Raw genomic sequence first — 20,709 nt, forward strand, 5'->3', positions numbered from 1 at the left:
TTCATGTGTATAAATTGCCAGTCTCCTCTGCAGTTTCCTTCTAATTTGCAAATTCGGTATTTGTAAAAAGCCATAAGCGCTCTTGCTAGTAGTCTTAAACCAGTTAACTTGCATGAGGTCTTATATTCTGAAAATTAAATTATTACAGAATAGTTATTTTTAATTTAGAATGCTTTCTTCATCTTTTTTGCATTTTGTGTAGAACATTTGAAAATTTTATAGCTACTGGTAAAATGGGAAACAACCATTATCTTCCCCTCAACCTGTGACATTTTAGTGAATAATCTTTCAGACTTCATTCTTTTTTTTTTTTGGCCGTGCTGAAAAAAATGGGATCTTAGTTCCCTAATCAGGGATCAAACACAGGCCCCTGGCCATGGAAGTGCAGATTCCTAACCACTGGACTGCCAGGGAATTCCACAGACTTCTTTATGTCAGCATAATTCAACCACATATTTGTGTATAGAGCAATTATATGCTTTTCTCACTTGATAGTAGTTGTAAATCTGATTTATAGTGCTACTAATATGCAGTGTTAGAAGCTGTGCAAAGGAATGTGGCAACCTCGGGAGTTGAAAGCGACACTCAACCTTTGGTGGGCTGGTTACTGCTGACTGGCATCCCAGAGGGCTCATTTGGAGCGTAGCTCTACAACTTCCTGGGCAACTGTTTCCTCAAGCTGTTTCAGTACATAGGACCTCAAGAGCTTGACTGAGGCTCAAAAGCACTAAGTAATTTGTTTTGATCTGCAGCTATCAAATGGCCAAGCCAATAGGACCTCTCAGGTGAAAGTTGTGGAGGTCAAGCCTGATATGTTTCCTCCATATAAGTACAGCTGCACTGTCACACTGGTAAGTGGAACTAAGTGATGGGTGGACACAGGGGTGGTTTGGTTGTGTGGTAGAGGGTGAGTAGGAGTCTGAGGGGCATGGGGGGTGGTACTTGGGAGTGAGGGTAGGGTGAAGGCTCGATCATTGATTCGAAACATCTCGTCACTGGAAAAAATCATAGTAGTTACTGAGTGAATCAGCTAGGTTTCTTGTTTTTCCCAAGTGGGATCCATGAAGTGCAGGCCTGCTGACCAAGGTATTTCTCTTGAGAGTAGTTCTCTTGGAAAGTCACTGAGAATTCAGTCCAGCTTCAGCATTCAGCTGTCTTTAGACCTTTTAGTGCTCTACATGTAAGTTTGAGAAATGTATTTTTTTCTCCCTAAAACAGTCACATTCGGTACTAGTATCTGATAGGGTTTGAGGAGTGATTTAGTAAAAGCAACTTATTTTGTTCAGCCTGGTGTTTCCCACCAGGGTTTTCTGTCCCCTGCTTTTATTTTTAACATAACATATTAACGTCCCAATAAACGACTGTGTGCCTCTGGGGTCATCCTTTTGCAGGCTAAGCAGCCTGGAGCAGTGAAATAAATACTAGATGTCGGAAGACCTAGTGCAGAAGTGGTTCTGGCTCTACTGCTGGCATGCCACCTGACCTTCAGGCTCTTTCCTTCTCTGGTCCTCAGTTTTCACTGTAAAAATACTCTGTTGGCTTAGAAAGCATGTTTTGGGGCTTCTCTTGCTCAATACTCTCTAATTTTGTTGATCCTTAAGGTACCAACCAGTCAGGTAACCTTTGGCAGTTTCCCTGGAGGAGTGAGATGCACAGATTTTGAGAAAGCAGCTAGATTTTTTAAAATTCATGATTTTTAAAAATTCAAAAACTTCTATTGAGCACATTCTCTGTGCCATGCCCTGTTCTGGGCATTTAGTAGGAACAAGACAACATAGTATGGTGGGTCATTGCCTTGTCCGGCCGTATCTTGGGAAGAGGGTCTCTCTCATCCTGGAGAGCTGCTCAGGCTTCATTTTCCAAAGGCCTAATCACTCCCTTCTTTGTGCTGTCCATCCCTGCACTGTCTCCCCTGTGGCTATGGGAGGCCACTGGGGGCATCAATTGGTGGGGACTGCCCAGGACCCTCTCTTCAGCTGATTAGACTGCAGCTTGTTGTAAGAGCCTCAGTGCCGGAGCTGTGAGCTTGTGGAGGCCACAGGTCACAATATTTCTTCAGATGGAGCTTGAAGTCTTTGGTCCCCCTGGCACTTTGTTAGAATAGACCTGCTTCACTGCTGATTGTCTGGACCCTGAAGGCATTTGAATTTCTGACCTTTGAGATTCAACTCATTTGTTTCACAGATAGGAGGATTTGCCAAAACTGTTCAGGCTATATTAAGACTGAAAGGGGATAACCACAGAAAAAGTATCTTGTTTCAAGGCTCTTTGAGAGCTGGTCTAAATCTGGGTTTGTAATTGCCACTCTCCTCTGTTTTACCAATAGCAAGTCATCCTGATTCTTGGTTCTGCACAGGTGTAAATTGACTTGTAGAATTGAAATGTGGTCTTATTTTTTAGGATTTGGGCCTGGCTACATCACGAGGTCGGGGAAAGTGCAAGAATCCCTCTTGTAGCTATGTCTACACCAACCGGCATAAACCTCGGATTTGTCCCAGCTGTGGTTTTAACCTTGCCAAAGACCGGACTGAGAAAACCACCAAGGTTCTCGTGAGTTCCTTCCCCAAACACACCTCCCAATCTTGGACAGGGCTCTGTTAGCAGTTCAGCTTTAGGAGAAATAAAAGGATTTCTTGGTACATATTGTAGTTAGCACCAGGACTGGAGCCAGGTTCTAGGTTCTGAACCTGGCCAGTGCCTTCTTTCTGGGCTTCCTTATCCTCTTGGCTAAGATAAGGGAGTTTATCAGATACCTTGATCTCCAAGAACCTTCTAGCTCAGTGGACCAAGAGTTCATTCACAGAGAAAAAAATAGCCAACACAGGCCTTAGTGAGGATTCTTAAGAAGAAAGGGTTAGAGAGGTTACATCATTTTAGCTCTGAGGTTGTTGAAGGACCTATAAATAGAATTTTGGTAAATACAGAGTGCCAGCCTCAGGACTTTGTAGATGAGATTGCTGCTACTCAGGTTCCTTGCAGAGCATTTGGCCAACCATAGCATAGCGCTTTACTTCTAGCTGTTTTGGCAGGCCTGCTCCCTGAAGTGGGACCAAACTGCTGGATAGTAAAACACATTCCACTTGACTCCTTAGGGCTTGCTTTTGTTGTTTGTTTGTTTACTGGAACCAGGGAAAATGGGCAGTTTCAGGGGACCTCTGAATTCCACATAGGAATTTTTTTTTAAGTGAACAGAAAGTGTACCTACCTAAGGCAGTGAACAGAATGACTGGGATGAACATAGAGAGAGATCTCAACTCATGCTTTGGAGGGAAAGAGGATGGCTCACAGAGCAGGTCAGGATCCAAAATGGAGCCTGGCCCCTCCAGATCTAACCCACACCTCACGAGATGTGCAGGATGTGGGTGGGAGGGAAAGGTGTGCAATATCCTCAAGGATAGGCATGAGTAGATGTGAGGAGGTAGGCAGTCTGATGTTCCATTGGGTTAGAGGAGAGAGTGTATAGGGAGGAGTATGGAAAAGACGTCTTAAAAGATTGGGACCGTGTATCATGGAGGATCTTTAATGCTAAGACTAGGCAGTTTGTTTTTCAGGCAGTGGGGTTATACTGAATGTCCTTGAGCCATGGAGAGGCCCAGAAGGTTATGTCAGGAGGTCAGGGGGTTTGTGAGTGGACAGAACTAGGTTAGGGAGGATTTCTTCAAGCTCAGTTTTCTGTGTATATGGGAGGGAGGGGGTTTTCTGGCAGTGAATCTCACCCCTAATCTTCAGATCTCTTTCTGTGCTCGAGGTAGTATTCTGAGGTTATTGTGAGAAAGAGAAGTGGAACTAAAAGGAAAACACTGAGAATAGGAGTTGAGAGACCTGCTTGGAAGTGACCCTAAGTTGCTTGCTTTCCCTATCCTGAATTTTAGTTTCCCCATCAGTAAAACAAAGCAGGCAAGGTGGATTAGATCTGGGCCTTCTATTCTTGGGGCCGTGAGCACTAGAGAAAACTCGAGTTAAGCTTCGAGGAGTCTCAGCACTGCATGTGGAGTGCTTCCATACCTTCTGTCACATTCTGTTACACAGGGTGCCCTCTGCTGGCAGTGAGCTTTTCCTTCTGATTTCCCCATGTGGTTAATGTGCTCCTCTTCACAGCACATCAACCACACTATGTCTTTTTTTTTTTCCTTCAAGAAAGTGAATGTTATTTAATAAACAGGGATAATTCCAGTGCAATATAAAGAAAATTGATTTAGATCTATAAATTTATACCCCAGATTATACCCCAGGGTATAAATTTTGTACCCCAGATTAACTTTTTGTTTGTTTGAACTATTTCCTAAGTCAGTTTCCAGAATAAAACTTTCAGTGCTCACATACAAACATACATCTACATGGTTCTTGACAAGTGTTGGGACTCAAATTCAGAACAGATACTTTTGACAAATACGAGAATACATATTCCCAGAATTAAACAAAATATCTGAAATAAAGCCCGTCTGAAACATCACACATTCTATAATTATAACAGATAAAATTAGAGATAACCTGTGTCTACCATTGAAATAAAATAAATTGTAATGTCATCCAGTCCTATCACTTCATGGCAAATAGATGGGGAAAATGTGCAAACAGTATCAGATTTCATTTTCTTGGGTTCCAAAATCACTGCGGACGGTGACTGCAGCCACAAAATTAAAAGATGCTTGCTCCTTGGAAGAAAAGCTGTGACAAATCTAGACGGCGTATTAAAAAGCCAGAGACATCACTTTGCCACCAGAGGTCTATTGGCAGACCTTTAGTCAAAGCCATGGTTTTTCCAGTAGTCATGTTTGGATGTGACAGTTGGACTATAAAGAACACTGAGTGCTGAAGAATTGATGCTTTTGAACTGTGATGCTGGAGACTCTCTAGAGTCCCTTGGACAGCAAGGAGATCAAACCAGTCAATCCTAAAGGAAATTAGTCCTGAATTTTCATTGGTATTGAAGCTCCAGTACTTTGGCCACCTGATGTGAAAAGCCAACTCATTGGAAAAGACCCTGATGCTGGAAAAGACTGAGAGCAAGAGTAGAAGGGGATGACAAGGGATGAGATGTTTGGATGACATCACTGACTCAATGGGATAGGAGTTTGAGCAAACTCAGGGAAATATTGAAGGACAGGAAGCCCGGCATGCTGCAGTTCATGAGGTCGCAGAGAGTCAAACACGACTTAGTGACAGAACGATAATTAAATATTATTAATAGTAAATTATTAATGCATGAAAAGATTAAGATTAGTCTACAAAATGGAAATAATTTCTGATAAGTGTAAAAAATTCAGATGTTCTGGGTACTTTGCTTCAGTTCAGTTGCCCAGTCACATCCGACTCTTTGCAACCCCATGGACTGCAGCACACCAGGCCTCCCTGTCCATCACCAACTCCCAGAGTTTACCCAAACTCATGTTCATTGACTTGGTGATGCCATCCAACCATCTCATCCTCTGTCGTCCCCTTCTCCTCCCGCCCTCTATCTTTCTCAGCATCAGAGTTTTTCAAATGAGTCAGTTCTTCGCATCAGGTGGCCAAAGTATTGGAGTTTCAGCTTCAACATCAGTACTTTGCTTACTATAAAACTGTGGATATAAACATTCTTTCCTGTTCACCTGAAACTATTAGAACATTGTTAATCGACTGCACCCCAATACAAAATAAAAAGTTTAAAACAAAAAGATTCTAAGGAAACAAATAGAAAATGTTGATGACACCCTGTCTTGACACCCTTTTAGTTCCCTGTAAGACCACAATCACTTGTCAGGCAAGTGTAATCTGTTGGCCCATACTCCTTTTTCTTTCTGGCCACGTGGCTTGTGGGATCTTAGTTCCCCAACCAGAGGTTGAACCCAGGCCCTTGGCAGTGAGAGCACAGAGTTCTAACCACTGGTCCCAGGGAATTGCCAGTCCCCATATTTCTAATGCTGGAGCTTGCATATATAATGTGTCAGTGATTATGGAATGGAATTGGGTCCTGTGTAGGTAGATGCTCTGAATTCCTTTTTCCTATTTTATTGTAGCTGTCGATGTGGCTTGCATTATGAAAGTGGATGTTGGTCTCTACTGGTGAAGTGACTTAGCTTTTCTTGGTCATACAAGAATTATCTGGGGACCTTTTGACAGTTGATTTCAAGTCCCACTCTTTTTTATTTTCTTTTTTCTTTAGCTAGCTGGTAGCTGCCTGTCCCCATGACCCTCATCTTCATACATTCCCTCACATTCTAATTGTCTAAATTTTAGAGAAACAAAAGAAAATAATTGTTTTCCACAAAACACTGTTCAGAAACCCAAGGACCTTTAAGTTTATGTGCCTTCTCTTTGGAGCCCCCTGGTGACCATACATTTCCTATGCAGTTTGTCACCAGTGGCTGTAATTAAGACTGCAGTATCTCTGGGCTGGAATGGTCTTCTTTCCTTTCCATCTTTCATCTGTGTTTCAGAGCCAAAGGGTAGTATCATCCCATGGTTCAACATAGTCGTAAATGAGAAAACACACAGCGTCCTGGGGCAACTCATTCTAGTGTCACTCAGCTCTTCTATAGCCATTCATTCAAATTCATTTTTTCAGCAAGCATGTATTGAAAGCCTGTTATGGGTCAGCTTTGGGGGATACAAAGATGAATAAGACATGCCCACTTCCTTTTAGGAGCTTACAGTCTAGCTTAGGGGGAAGATAGGTAACCAAACTATTACAGATAGCAAGACAAGAGTTGTCACAGGTATACTGAGTTAATAAGTTGTTATGCAGTTAACCTCCATGAAACAACATATAATATGTCCAGCAAATATGAGTTAGCATCTTTTGTGTGCCCTCAGTGGTGGTATTAGAAATTCAGTAAATAAGCAGGGGAGAGAACAATGACTTGCCGCCTATGAGAAAATGAAATATGCAGTAAAGGAGTGGACTATAGGAGCGTGAAGGATCGAGTGATTGATGCTACATTTGCACAGATCAGGGAAGGACCTCCATTGAAAAGGGACCTGTATAAGAAGGACCTGTTTCAGAGACCGTTTCAGAACCTTGTTTCCTGGAAGCCTCTGATTGGTGTATAAAGTTCCCTTGTATTCAGAAGCCACACGGTGTTAAAAATAAATGCTTAAGCTCTACAGGTGCCTGTTTATGTATCAAAACTACCATTCATAGAGTTTTTGTTGCATGCTGAATACTTTACTTGCACTATCTCATTTACTCTGCAACAACTCTAGGAGATTATTAGTATTTTGATCCCTCATTTTTGGAGGTATTGCAGGGGGTTACCCATTTACAACTCTTCAGTGGCGTATCCAGAATTGAACCCCTGGTCTGTTATCCTCCAAACCTCACAGCTGGTGAATGGGAGCAGAATCTTGAAACCATTACCAAGAGGTGTATATAATCCTCTTATTTTACTGGTAGAGAAATAGTGCCAGGGAGAGAAAACTCTTGCTGTGAGTTATACAGTGAGTTATTAGCTGAGTGGCTTAGGGACCTAGGTTTCCCACCTCAATCGTAGGCCCTTCCCTTTGCCAGTCACACCCTCTCATGGTTTTAGCCCATGGCCACCTCTTTTTTGCCCTTGATGGTGTTTCGTGATGGATCTACTCTCTTCCAGGAGGCAAGCTCACCACTCCCGGATGTGTTAAGTGCCACAGAGCCCCTGAGCGCAGCCCAGAGGGAGATCCAGCGCCAGTCAACACTGCAGCTGCTGCGCAAAGTCCTGCAGATTCCTGAGAATGAGTCAGAGCTGGCCGAGGTCTTCTCTTTGATTCATGAACTCAATAGCTCTCGGCTTGTCCTGTCCAACGTGAGTGAGGAGACGGTCACCATCGAGCAAACCTCTTGGTCAAATTACTACGAGTCTCCATCCACGCAGTGCCTTCTCTGTAGCAGCCCATTATTCAAAGGGGGACAAAAGTAAGCACCCTTTTCAGATTTACCCTCCCCTTGCTGCCCCATCTTACTTAACCTGTATCACCCCTTTCTTCAAATACAATTAAGGCTATAACCTTTGCAGATGTTCTTTTCAGCTTTTCTTAGGTTTCCTTTACATTTGCAATCACCAAAAATAAAATTATAATAATAATAGTGATTATTATTTCTATTGAAATGATACTATCCCCAGCTTAGGATTTAGTTTACTTCTGGACTACCCGGTAAAATGCTTGGATTTGGGAATTCATTGAGTGAGTGAGTGAAGTCACTCAGTTGTGTCCGACTCTGCAGCCCCATGGACTATATAGCCCACCAGGCTCCTCTGTCCATGGGATTTTCCAGGCAAGAGTACTGGAGTGGGTTGCCAGTGGCTCAGTCATGTCCGACTCTTTGTGATCCCATAGACTGTAGCTTGACAGTCTTCTCTGTTCATGGGATTCTCCAGGCAAGAATACTGGAGTGGATTGCCATTCCCTTCTCCGTGGGAGTTCATTAGGCTTGTTAAATTGGATAATAAGTTCAGAATTGCGTTAACTTTAGGGGTGATTCCATAAGCCCAATTCCAACAAAGGAGGAACACCCACCTAAGAAAATCCTTGGAGCACAAGGTCCAGCACCTTCATTTCCTACTACATTTAAAGTCTTGAGTTTGCTGTTGATCACCGAGCCTAGGAAGTGCATTAAAAGGTTGATTTTCCTTCTTTTTTTTTTTAATATTCTTGGTACTAGCTCCCCGGCGGGGCCCCAGGAGTGCTGGCTGCTGACAGCCAGTTGGCTGCAGGTCGTGACTGCTCAGGTGAAGATGTGTCTGAATCCCCATTGTCTGGCCCTGCACAGCTTCATGGACATCTATACAGGTGGGTGCCAGCCTTTTTACCCTCAAAGGACATGTTTGAGGACAGCCTCTGGGTCAGACCTCTGGTCCTGTGAGCATTGGATTTTCCCTCAGATGAGGCTTCTGAGGAAGAAGACATCTTTGCTCCTGGATAGCCCAGCCCCAGAAGATTATGTTTATCTCTGAAGTGTTAGGACTCTCTTATTAGGGCTCTTTTAAACAAAGTTAAGTTTAAAATAACAGATCTTCGTTGTGGAAAAAACAAAACGCTGACAAGTAAAAAGAAAAAACTAAAAATCAGTAATAATCCTACTGTCATGAGAGTAATATTCAACATTGTATTCTGTAGTCTTTCAGATGTGTTTTTCATCCCTACAGAATAAAAGAAGGTATAGGATTTATAGGTTTAACAGTTTTTCTTTGAACAAAAATGGGATTGTGCTGGATGTTGTTTTGGAGTGTTGTTTTTAAATTTCACAATGTATCATAGGTATCTTCTTGTGCTGGCAAGTGGCAAAATGCATCCCATTTTTAAGGAGAAATATATGACCCTGTTCCATTTTAGAGTTCTCTTTATAATTAAGTCTTTGTGTACAGCCTTAATTATTTCCTTTGGACAGATGCTCAAAAGTGGAATTGCTTTTCCTCTATTCATCAGCATCATTCATTGAACATTGACCATGTACTAACCATTTTGAGAATTTGAATCTTGAGTTTTATATGTAGAATTGAGTGCTGAAGATGAAGTGTTTATTATTCTCCTTGTCTTCAGAACCTTATGGTGCCTTATTTTGAATTCATGCTTTTAATGTCTTATATTGCCAGACTGAACTTGTACTACTTCAACAACTAATGAGAGTGCCATTTCCCTGCAGTCTGTCTCAGCCTATAGCACTTGGAGTCTCTCTTTTTTTTAAAAAAATATTTAACTTTATGTTTTATATGTGCATGCAGTAAACTTTGTTGTTATGCAGTTCTGAGTTCTGACAAATGCACTGAGTTTTGTAACTGCCACCACAATCAGTATATAGAACAGTTTCATCACCTCCAAAGCATTCTCTTTTAATGTCCCTTTTAATAACGCCATTCTCTCTTAATGACCCCTCACCCCTAACCTCTGGCAACCGTTTGATAGTTTCTTCATTCCATATATTTCTATCTTTCCAGAATGTCATATAAATCTATAGTGAATAGTGTTTTGAGTCTGGCTTCTTTTACTATATATATATGTCTTTGAAGTTCATCCATATCGTTCTGTGTATCAGTAGATTTTCCTTTTTATTGTTGAGTAGTTTTGCATTGTGTAGAGCACCACACTTGATTGTTCATTCCTTGAGGAATGTTTGCATTTTTACCTATTTTGACAGTTGTATTCATAACTGTAAACATTCATGTATAGGCTTTTGTTTAAACTTAAATTTTCATTTTATTTTGGGTAAATACCCTAGGAGTCACATTGCTGGGCCATGTGGTAAGTGTGTATTTAGTTTTATGAGAAATCACCAAACCAATTACTTATGTTGGTGCCATTTTGTGTTCCCTCTAATGATGGGTGAGAATTCCAATTTGCTTCATATGTCAGCACTTGGTATTATCTATTTTGTGTGTGTATGTTTCAGCCATTCTGATAGGTGTGTGTAGTAATAACTTAATGTGGTCTCGATTTGTATTTAAGACTAATGAAGTTGAGCATCTTTTTGTGGGTTTATTTGCCATCTGTGTGTCTTTGGTGAAGTACCTGTTCCATCTTTGGCCCATTGAACTGGGTAGTTTTCTTGCTGTTGAGTTTTGAATGTTCCCTATATATTCTCATATACATCCTTTGTCAGGTAAGTGATTTGCAGATATTTTATTACGTTTGTGGCTTATATTCTCATTCTCCTAACAGAATCTTCCATAGAGCAAAAATTTTCAAGTATGATAAAGACCAATTGATTAAATTTTATTTTAGCAATTGTTTTGATGTTATTGCTGTCTTTATCTAGGTGACGATCATAAATATTTTTCCTACGTTTTCTGGTAAAAGCTGTATAATTTATGGTTTTTGTCTGTAATCCATTTTTAATTCATTTTTACATAAAGTGTGAGGTCCAGATTGAGGTTTATTTTTTCCATGTGGACATCCATTTATTCCACTGTTTGTTAAAAAGTAGTCCTTTCTGCTTTGGATTGCCTTTGCTACTTAATTGAAAAACAGCTTAGTCATGTGTATGTAGGTCGGTTTCATTGGTTGTGTTGTCTGTCCTTTTGCCAGTACCACTTGTCTTGAATACTGTTGCTTTGTAGTAACTCTTATCCTTTGGGTAGTGTAAATTCTCCAACCTTGTTCTTCTTGAATTGTTTTAACTCTTTTTGTTTCTTTGCATTCCCATATGAATTTTAGAATCAACTTGTTAGTATTTACAGAATCCTTCTAGAATTCTAATTGGAATTGTGTTAAATCTGTAGACCAGTTTGCAGAAGTTTGGCATGCTTAAAAATATTCTAATACATGACATAGTCTGTCTTTCTATTTGATTAGGTGGTGTTTTTTTTTTTTTCATCAGTGTTTCATTGTTTTTAGCATGTAGGTCCTGTAGGTATTTTGTTAGATTTATACCCAGGCATTTAATTTTGTTCAGTGTTAAATGACATGGTTCAATTTCTAACTGTTCAGTGCTAGTATAGAAACATAATTGGGTTTTATCTATTGAACTTTATTCAATGACCTTGTAAAACTCACTTATTAACTTTAAGAACTTTAGTAGATTAGCATTATAATTTCTTTCCTGGCATGGTTTTTTTTCCTTAATATATGTATTTTATTGAAGTATAGTTGACTTACAGTGTTTCAGGTACACAGCGAGGTGATTCAGTTATACATATACACATATAATATTTTTGAAATTATTTTCCATTATAGGTTATTACAAAGTACTAACTATAAAGTTAGTACTATAAAGTGCTATAAAGTAGACCTTCATTGTTTGTTGCACATTTAGTTCTTTAAATTAAATATAGCATTCTATTCATGGTAAGTCAAACAAGTGGAATCAAAATGTCATAAATTTTTTAGTTAGGCAAAAATTCATAAGTTTTCTAAAATATATACATTATGCTTACTTATGAGAAAGATTGAAGGCAGGAGGAGAAGGGGACAACAGAGGATAAGATGGTTGGATGGCATCACCAACTCGATAGACATGAGTTTGAGCAAGCTCCAGGAGTTGGTGATGGACAGGGAAGCCTGGAGTGCTGCAGTCCATGGTGTTGCAGAGTCAGACACGACTGAGTGAGTGAACTGAAGTGGTTTGGCGGTGCTGACTTCTGTTAACTTTTGCTTTGTCTGGAAAACTTTTGATTTCTCCATCAAATCTGAAGGAGAGTCTTGCTGGTTAGAGTAGTCTTGGTTGTAGGTTCTTTCTTTTCACCACTTTAAATATATCATGCCGTTCCCTTCTGGCTTGTAGAGTTTCTGTTGAGAAATCAGCTGATAGCCTGATTGGGAGTTCCTTTGTATGTTATTTGTCATTTTTCCCTTTTTGCTTTAATATTTTATGTTTGTCTTCAACTATTATCAGTTTGATTAGTATGTGTTTTGATGTATTCCTTCTTGGGTTTATCATGCCCTGGACATGTTTGGGAAGTTTTCAGCTGTTATTTCTTCAAATATTTCTCGGGTCCTTTCTCGCCCCTGTAATGCGAATGTTGGTGCATTTAATGTTGTCCCAGAGGTCTCTGAGGCTGTCTTCATTGCTTTTCACTTTTTTTTCCTATATTCTGTTCTGTGGCAGTGATTTCCACCATTCTGTCCTCCAGCTCATTTATCTATTTTGCCTCAGTTATTCTGCTATTGATTCCTTCTAGTGTATTATTCATCTCTGTTTGTTCTTTAGTTCTTCTAGGTCTTTGGTAAACATTTCTTGCATCTTCTCCATTGTTTTCCCAAGATCCTGGATCATCTTCACTATCATTATTCTGAACTCTTTTTCTGGAAGGTTGCCTATCTCCACTTCATTTAGTTGTTTTTCTGGAGTTTTATCTTGTCCCTTCATCTGGGACATGTGCTTAGTTGCTCCATCCTGTCCAACTCTTTGTGACCCCATGGACTGTAGCCCACCAGGCTTCTCTGTCCAAAGGGATTCTCCAGACAAGAATACTGGAGTGGGTTGCCGTGCCCTTCTCCAGGGAATCTTCCCAACCCAGGGATTGAACCCAGGTCTCCTGCATTACAGGCAGATTCTTTAACCGTCTGAGCCACCAGGGAAGCCTCACTAAGTCATGTCCGACTCTCGTGACCTCATGGACTGTAGCCTGCCAGGCTCCTCTGTCCAGGGATTCTCCAGGCAAGAATACTGGAGTGGGTTGCCATTTCCTTACCCAGGGGATCTTCCCGACCCAGGAATTGAACCAAGGTCTCCTGCATTGCTGGCAGATTCTTTATGGATTGAGCTACAAGGGAAGCTCCTCGTCTTGGACATAACTTTCTGCTTTTTATCGTGATTAACTTTCTGTAATATGGTTTTTGTTTTAGCTGCTGTGGGACTGTGCTTCTTTTTGCTCTTCTGGTGGATGAGGCTAAGAGGCTTGTATAAACTTCCTCAAGGGAGGGAATGGCAATGGGAAAAACTGGGTCTTGCTTTGGTGGGCAGGGCCTTCCTTGCTCAGTAAAGCTTTAATCCAATCATCTGATGGGTGGGGTTGCACTCCTTCCCCGGTAGTTTGACCCAGCCTTGGGGTCTACAGGCTCTATGGTAGGGTTAATGGTGAACTTCAAGAGGGTTTACGCTAAGGGGGAACTTCCTGGTCTGATGTTGCCAGTGCCCCTGTCCCTGTGGTGAGCCTCTGCCAACCCATGCCTCCACAGGAGACCCTCCAACTCTAGCAAGTAGTTTTGGTTCAGTCTTCTGTTGGGTCACTATTCCTTTCTTCTGGGTCTTGGTGTGGGCAAGATTTTGTTTGTGCCCTCCAAGACTAGAGTCTGTAGTTCCCCCAGTCCTGTGGAAGTCCTATAATCAAATCCCACTGGCCTTAAAGGCCAGATTGGCAGGGGGTTCCCAGGCCCTTTTCAAACCCCCAGGCTGGGAAGCCTGACATGAAATTCAGAACCTTTACAACAGTGGGAGAACTTCGTTTGGTATTATTGTGCTCCAGTTTGTGGGTCACCCACCCAGCAGATATGGGATTTCATTTTATTGTGTTTGCACCTCTCCTACCATCTCACTGAAGCTTCTTCTTTGTCTTTGGATGTGGGGTATCTTATTTTGATGGGTTCCAGCTTCTTCCTGTCAATGGTTGTTTAACAGCTAGTTGCAATTTTGGTGTTCTTGCAGGAGATGAGCACATACCTTCTACTCTGCCATCTTGAACCATAAGTCCTTCCTCATCATTATAATTCTTTCAGCTTTGTCAATTTGATACATAGAAACTGTTACATCACTGCTTTTCTTTAAACTTATTTTTTATTAAAGCATAGTTGATTTATAATGTTAATTTCTGCTCTACAGCAAAGTGACATAGTTATACACACACACATATATATCCTTTTTTTTTTTTTTTAGCTTCCAGATTTTCATTTTAATTACTACTGTGAAACAACATAATTTAGTACCAAACGTTTAAAAACCCATTATAATTACCAGACTCTGAAACACGCATTATTTGGATCTCATCAACTACACAAAACTCATCCATTTTTCTTTTGGAAAAGGTAGTAGAAATCTCAAAGAATAAGGGAGAGACTACTAACTAAAGGTATGATAACTAATCGAGTACCATGATTCCATTCTCAGGACCTCCCAAGAGGCTGGAAGGAGGAAGGGAAGAAGTGAGGATGTTGGAGAAATAAGGGTCGTTCTTAACTTCTGGTCCCTTTTGTGCTGTAAGGCAATGCAAGGTCTAGCGAAAACGAAAACTGCTGAGGCTGGAGATTAAAACAAAAGCTTTTGGTTCAGACGGTAAAGGAGGCCCTGGAGAACAGTAGACAGTTTATCCAGAAGGCAGTGCTGGAGTTGGCTTCAGCAACTAGGGAGTTTCTTCTTAGCGTCCACGTCTTTTTTAATTTCTTCAAGTTTTTTAGCCAGGTTTGGTATGTCATAGTTTTGAGCCAGATACATTCCCACCACATTGCCGAGAGTAAATCCAAGTAAGAACTGGAGCATAGTGTCGGCAAGGAGGGCGCGAAAGGCGGCTGCAGCTCCGAGGGCTGTCGGGACCTACCTCCTATATCCTTTTTTATATTCTTCTTCATTATGGTTTATCCCAGGATATTGAATATAGTTTCCTGTACTTTATAGTAGGACCTTGTTATTTATCCAGTCTATATGTAATAGTTTGCATCTTCTAACTCCAGATTCCCAGTCCATCCCTCCCCGACTCCCTCCCCCACAAGTCTGTTCTCTGTGTCTGAGGCTGTTTCTGTTTCATACATAGGTTCATTTGTGCTGTTTTAGATTACACATATAAGTGATATCATATGGTATTTGTCTTTCTCTTTCTGACTTCACTTAGTATGATGATCTCTAGTTGCATCCTTATTGCTGCAAATGGCATTATTTTGTTCTTTTTTATGGCTGAGTAGTATTCTGTGTGTGGAGAAGGCAATGGCACCCCACTCCAGTAGTCTGGCCTGAAAAATTTCATGGATGGAGGAGCCTGGTAGGCTGCAGTCCATGGGGTCGCTAAGAGTCGGACACAACTGAGCGACTTCACTTTCACTTTTCACTTTCACACATTAGAGAAGGAAATGGCAACCCACTCCAGTGTTCTTGCCTGGAGAATCCCAGGGACGGGGGGCCTGGTGGGCTACCGTCTGTGGGGTCACACAGAGTCAGACACGAACTGATGTGACTTAGCAGCAGCAGCAGTATTCTTTGTGTGGAGAAGGCAATGGCAGCCCACTCCAGTAGTCTTGCCTGAAAAATCCCACGGATGGAGGAGCCTGGTAGGCTGCCGTCTATGGGATCATACAGAGTCAGACATGACTGAAGTGACTTAGCAGCAGCAGCAGCAGTATTCTGTGTGTGTGTGAGTGTGTGTGTGTGTATCCATCCATCCTTCTTTGTTCATCCTTCTCGTGGATATTTCGGTTGTTTTCACGTCTTGGCTGTTGTGAATACTGCTGCTGCAGGGGTACGTGTATTCTTTCACACCATGTTTTCCTCTGGATATATGCCCAGGAGTGGGATTGCTGGATTATATGGTAGTTCTATTTTTAGTTTTCCATAGTGGCCACACCAGTTTTCATTCCACCAGTGGAGGGGGTAGTTCCCTTTTCTCCTCACAGTCTCCAGCTTTTATTGTATATAACCCTTTTTCTTTTCTTTTTTTGATCTTTCATTCTGTGTCTAGACTTTTTAATGGTGGCCATTCTGACTGATGTGAGGTGGTACCTCATTGTAGTTTTGATTTGCATTTCTCTAATAATGATGTTGAGCGTCTTTTCATGTACCTATTGGCCATCTGCATGTCACCTTTGGTAAATGTCTGTTTAGGTCTTCTGCTTATTTTTCAGTTAGGTGGTTTAGTTTGTTGTTGTTAAGCTACATGAGCTGTTTGTATGTCTTTGAGAGTAAGCCCTGTTGGTCACATTGTTCACCGAAATTTTCTCCCATTTCATAGGTTATCTTTTCCTTTTGTTTGTGGTTTCCTTTACTCTGCAAAAGCTTGTTAATTTGACTAAATCCCATTTGTTTACTTTTTAAAAATTTTTATTGACCTGGCAACTGACCTAAGAAAACTCTGTTACAATTTTTGCCAGAGAATGTTTTGCCTGTGATCTCTTCTAGGAGTTTTATAATGTCTTATATTTAACTCTGTAAGCCATTTTGAGTTTATTTTTGTGGATGGTATGAGGGTGTGTTCTCACTTCATTGATTTACATGCAGCTGTCCAACTTTCCCAGCACCACTTGGCTGAAGAGACTGTCTTTTTCCCATTTTATATTCTTGCCACCTCTGACCATAGGTGTGTGGGTTTATTTCTGGGCTCTCTATTCTGTTCCATTGATCTGTGTGTCTGTTTTTGTACCAATACCACAGTGTTGATTACTGTAGCTTTGGGGCATTGTCTGAAGTCTGGAAGGGTTGTGCCTGCTGCTTTGTTATTTTCCTTCAGGGTCTTTCATTGTCCCATATAAATCTTAGGATTATTTGTTCTAGTGAAAAATATCCTGGGTAATGTGATAGGGATCACATTAAATATGTAGATTGCTTTGGATAGTTGCCATTTTAATAATATTAATTCTTCCAACCAAGAACATGGGATATCATTCCATTTCTTTGAATCATCTTCAGTTTCCTTATTAATATTTTATAACTCTCAGTGTAGAAGTCTTTCACCTCCTTAGGTGAAAGTATTCTTAAGTATTTTATTTATTTATTTTTGGGGGAGTGTGGTTTTTAAAGGTATTATTTTTTTACATTACCTTTCTGCTACTTCACTGTTAGTGTAAAGAACTGCAACCAATTTCTGTGGGTTAATCTTGTATCCTGCTGCCTTGCTTAATTCATTTATCAATTCTAACTGTTTTTTTCTGAAGTCTTCAGGGTTTTCTGTGTATAGCATCATGTTATCTGCATATAGTGGTGACAGTTTTACCTCTTCCCTTCCAATTTTTATTTCTTCTCTGATTGCTGTGGCTAGGACTTCCAATACTATGTTGAATAGAAGTGGTGAGAGTGGGCATCCTTGTCTTGTTCCACATTTTAGTGGAAAGGCTTCCAGCTTTTCATTGTTGGGTATTATATCATTTGTGGGTTTATCATAAATAGCTTTTATTATATTGAGATATGTTCCCTTTATATGCATTTTGTTAAGTCTTTTTTTTTTTTTTAATCGTGAATGGATGTTGAATTTTGTCAAGTGTGTTTTCTGCATCTGTTGAGATGATTACATGTTTTTTCTCTTCTGTTGATGTGGTGTAGCATATTAATTGATTTGTGTATATTGAACCATCCTTGTGAATTTGAAATGAACCTCCTTGGTCATGGTATCTGATCTTTTCTATGTATTGTTGGATTTGGTTAGTGTTTTTGTTGAGAATTCTTACATCTATATTCATCACGGATATTGACCTACAGTTTTCCTTTTTTGGCATTACCTTTGTTTGGTTTTGGTATCAGGGTGGTGGTGGCTTCGTATATCTTTGGGAATGTTCCCTCTGCTTTGGTATTTTGAAAGAGTTTGAGAAGGGTCAGTAAAAGTTCTTCTTTATATGTTTGGTATTGTTTGCCTGTGGAGCCATCTGATCCTGGACTTTAGTTTGTAGATAGTTTTTTGGTTTTGTTTTTTTCCCTACATAGTCTATTTCAGTTCTAGTAATCAGTCTGTTCAAATATGGATTTCTTCTTGATTCAATTTTGGTGAGCTGTATGTTTCTAGAAATTTGTCCATTTCTTCTAGTTTGTCAAATTTGTTGGTATATAATTGTTTGTAGGATTCTGTTCTGGTTTTTGTATTTCAGCAGTATCAGTTGCTATTTCTTCTTTGTTTCTTATTTTGTTTATCTGGGTTCTTCCTCTTTTCTTGGTGAGCCTGGCCAGAAGTTGGGCAATTTTGTTTACCTTTTCAAAGAACCAGCACTTGGTTTTATTGATTTCATTCTATTATTTAATCTTGTTTTATTTCTTCTCTCATCTTTATTATTTCCTTCCTTCTGCTGAGTTTAGGCTTTGCTTGTTCTTATTTTTCTCAGCCTTTTAGGTGGTAATTTAGGTTGCTTACTTGAGATTTTTCTTGTTTTTTGAGGAAGGCCTGTATAGCTGTGGGCTTTCCTAGCTTAAAGAACTTTTTCGCTCCCTTGTATAGATTTTGTATGATTGTGTTTTCATTGTTGCTTGTCTCAAGGTATTTTTAATTTTCCTTTTTGATTTACATATTGATCCATTGCCTTTTTAGTAAAATGCTTTCATTCTTCATGTAATTTTTTTCTCACTTGTTTTCCTGTGGTTGCTTTCTGGTTTCATTCTACTGTAGATCAGAGAAGATTGTTTGAAGTGATTTTTATGCTCTTAAATTCCCTGAGGTTGGTTTTGTGCCCTAGTATGTGGTCAGTCCTAGAGAATGTTGCATGTACACTGGAAAATAATGTGTATTATTATTTTTTTAATGTAATATCCTGAAATAATTGTCTCATAATTGTTGTATCATTTTGGGTTTCTGTTGTCTTACTGATTTTCTGTCTAGAAGATCTGTCCATTGATGTGAATGAGGTGTTAAAAGTTTCCTGCTATTGTATGCCTGTAAGTTTCTCCTTTTATGTCTGTTAATGTTTGCTTTATATAATTAGATGCTCCTATAGAGGGTTCATATATGTTAATGGATGTAATATCCTCTTCTTGTATGACCCTTTTTATCATTATATAAGGTCTAGCTTTCTTTATGGCCTTTGTTTTAAAGCCTGTTTTATCTGGTAGGAGTATGCAACCCCCTGCTTTCTTGTCATTTCTGTTTGCGTGAAATATCTTTTCCCATCCCTTAACGTTAAATCTGTGTATGTGCTTTTCCCTAAAGTGAATCTTATAGGCAATATGTTGTAGGCTCTTGTTTTTTAATCCAGTCTACCACCTTGTGTTTTGACTGGAACATTTAGTTCATTGATACTTAAGGTAATTATTGATAAAATATGTATTTATTGCCATTTTAAACCTTGTTTTCCTATTGGCTCTATGTTTCTTCTTTGTTCCTTTTTATCATATTTTTTGTGGCTTGATGATTTCCTTTTATGTTATGCTTGTGTTCTCTGTTTTTTATGAGTCTTTTGTATGCTTTTGATCTGTGGTTACCCTGTTTTTCAAGTATGTTAACCCCTTCCTATATCTACTTGCTTTAGACTGATAGTCATATTGGCTCAAACACATTCTTTTTTAAAAAAAGAATCTAAATGTTTTTACTCCTCTCCGCCACATTTTATTTTACATCTTCTTGTTTATCCTTTTGCTGTTCCTTGTGTTTATCTTCACTTTCACAAATAAGATTTTTTTGTGCTTTACTTTCCCATTGTGACTTCCTTTTTTGTGTACCTTTCTTGCTTTTCTATTTAGAGAAGATCTTTCAATATTTCTTTTATGGTAGGTGTAGTATTGCTATATTCTTTTGGTATTTGCTTGTCTGAGAAATTCTTTATTTCTTCTCCTATTCTAAGAAATAATGTTGCTGGGTATAATATTCTAGGTTGCTTTGAATGTATTTTGCCACTCCTGGCCTTCATAGTAGCCGAATCAGTCATAGGCACACCCATGTCTCTTCCTTCCCTGCCATTTTTATTGTCTTGGCATAAGTATGTTTGGGTTCATCTTGTTTGGGACCTTCTGCTTCTTGTATCTGTTTATCTGTTTCCTTCTTTAGGTTTGGAAGGTTTTTAACCATAATTTATTCAAATACATTTTTGATCTTTTTCCTTCTGCAGTCCCTATTATGCATAGACGAGCATGCTTTAGGTTATCCCATAGGTCTCTTATATTGCTGTCATTTTTGATTTCACCTTCTGTCTCCTGTTTTGATTGGATGATTTCCATTATTCTGTCTTCCAGATCACTTACTCATTCTTCTGCATTATTCTGCTGTTCATTGCCTTTAGCTCATCTTTTGTCTCAGCAAATGAATTTTCTAACTTTTCTTGGCTACTCCTTATAGTTTCTAGTTCCTTTTTACAGTAATCTGTGTTTCTGTTGATGGCCTTTCTGTTAATTCCTTCAGAATTTTTATTACTACTCTTTTGAACTCAATTTCAGATTGAAAACATCTTTTATTGTTTGTTCCTTCAAGGGAATTCTCTTGGTCTTTTAACTGGGAACGGTTCCTATGCTTGTTCATTTTACTTACCTTTCTCTTACTGTATGAGTTTAGGAGAAACAATTATCTACCATAGTCTTGGAACACTATATGTGGGAGCATCCTTGTATAAGCTTGTATGGGTTTAATATTTTTGTTGCTTTTAGTTTGGATGCTTGTTACCTCTTTGCTTAGCCCATGCTTGCTGTCATCCTTATGATAGGGAGTATGA

At 39.6% G+C, this 20,709-nt stretch overlaps 2 protein-coding genes across 4 annotated transcripts in view; one reads left to right on the forward strand and one right to left on the reverse strand.

Annotated features, from left to right (window-relative positions):
• The window catches only part of HMGXB3 (HMG-box containing 3), a 67,019-nt gene that overhangs the window by 23,623 nt on the left and 22,687 nt on the right, over nucleotides 1–20,709 (forward strand). For 2 of the 3 annotated variants that reach the window (XM_043913263.1, XM_043913261.1), the window contains 4 exons: nucleotides 753–851; nucleotides 2,401–2,550; nucleotides 7,572–7,873; nucleotides 8,621–8,748. In XM_043913263.1, the coding sequence (XP_043769198.1) occupies nucleotides 753–851; nucleotides 2,401–2,550; nucleotides 7,572–7,873; nucleotides 8,621–8,748 (679 nt within the window). The remainder of the gene's footprint in view (nucleotides 1–752; nucleotides 852–2,400; nucleotides 2,551–7,571; nucleotides 7,874–8,620; nucleotides 8,749–20,709) is intronic. The other variant, XM_043913262.1, reaches the window with a different exon arrangement.
• On the reverse strand, nucleotides 14,250–14,920 carry LOC122700396 (short transmembrane mitochondrial protein 1-like). The gene has a single exon (XM_043913272.1). The coding sequence runs from the start codon at nucleotides 14,864–14,866 to the stop codon at nucleotides 14,723–14,725; it is 144 nt and encodes a 47-aa protein (XP_043769207.1). The 5' UTR covers nucleotides 14,867–14,920; the 3' UTR covers nucleotides 14,250–14,722.

The sequence above is a fragment of the Cervus elaphus genome, chromosome 9 (assembly GCF_910594005.1).
Source record: "Cervus elaphus chromosome 9, mCerEla1.1, whole genome shotgun sequence".
Classification (NCBI taxonomy): Eukaryota; Metazoa; Chordata; class Mammalia; order Artiodactyla; family Cervidae; genus Cervus; species Cervus elaphus.

Coding starts and splice junctions, on each gene's coding strand:
- LOC122700396 (XM_043913272.1), bottom strand. CDS start 14,866: ATGCTCCAGTTCTTACTTGGATTTACTCTCGGCAATGTGGTGGGAATG.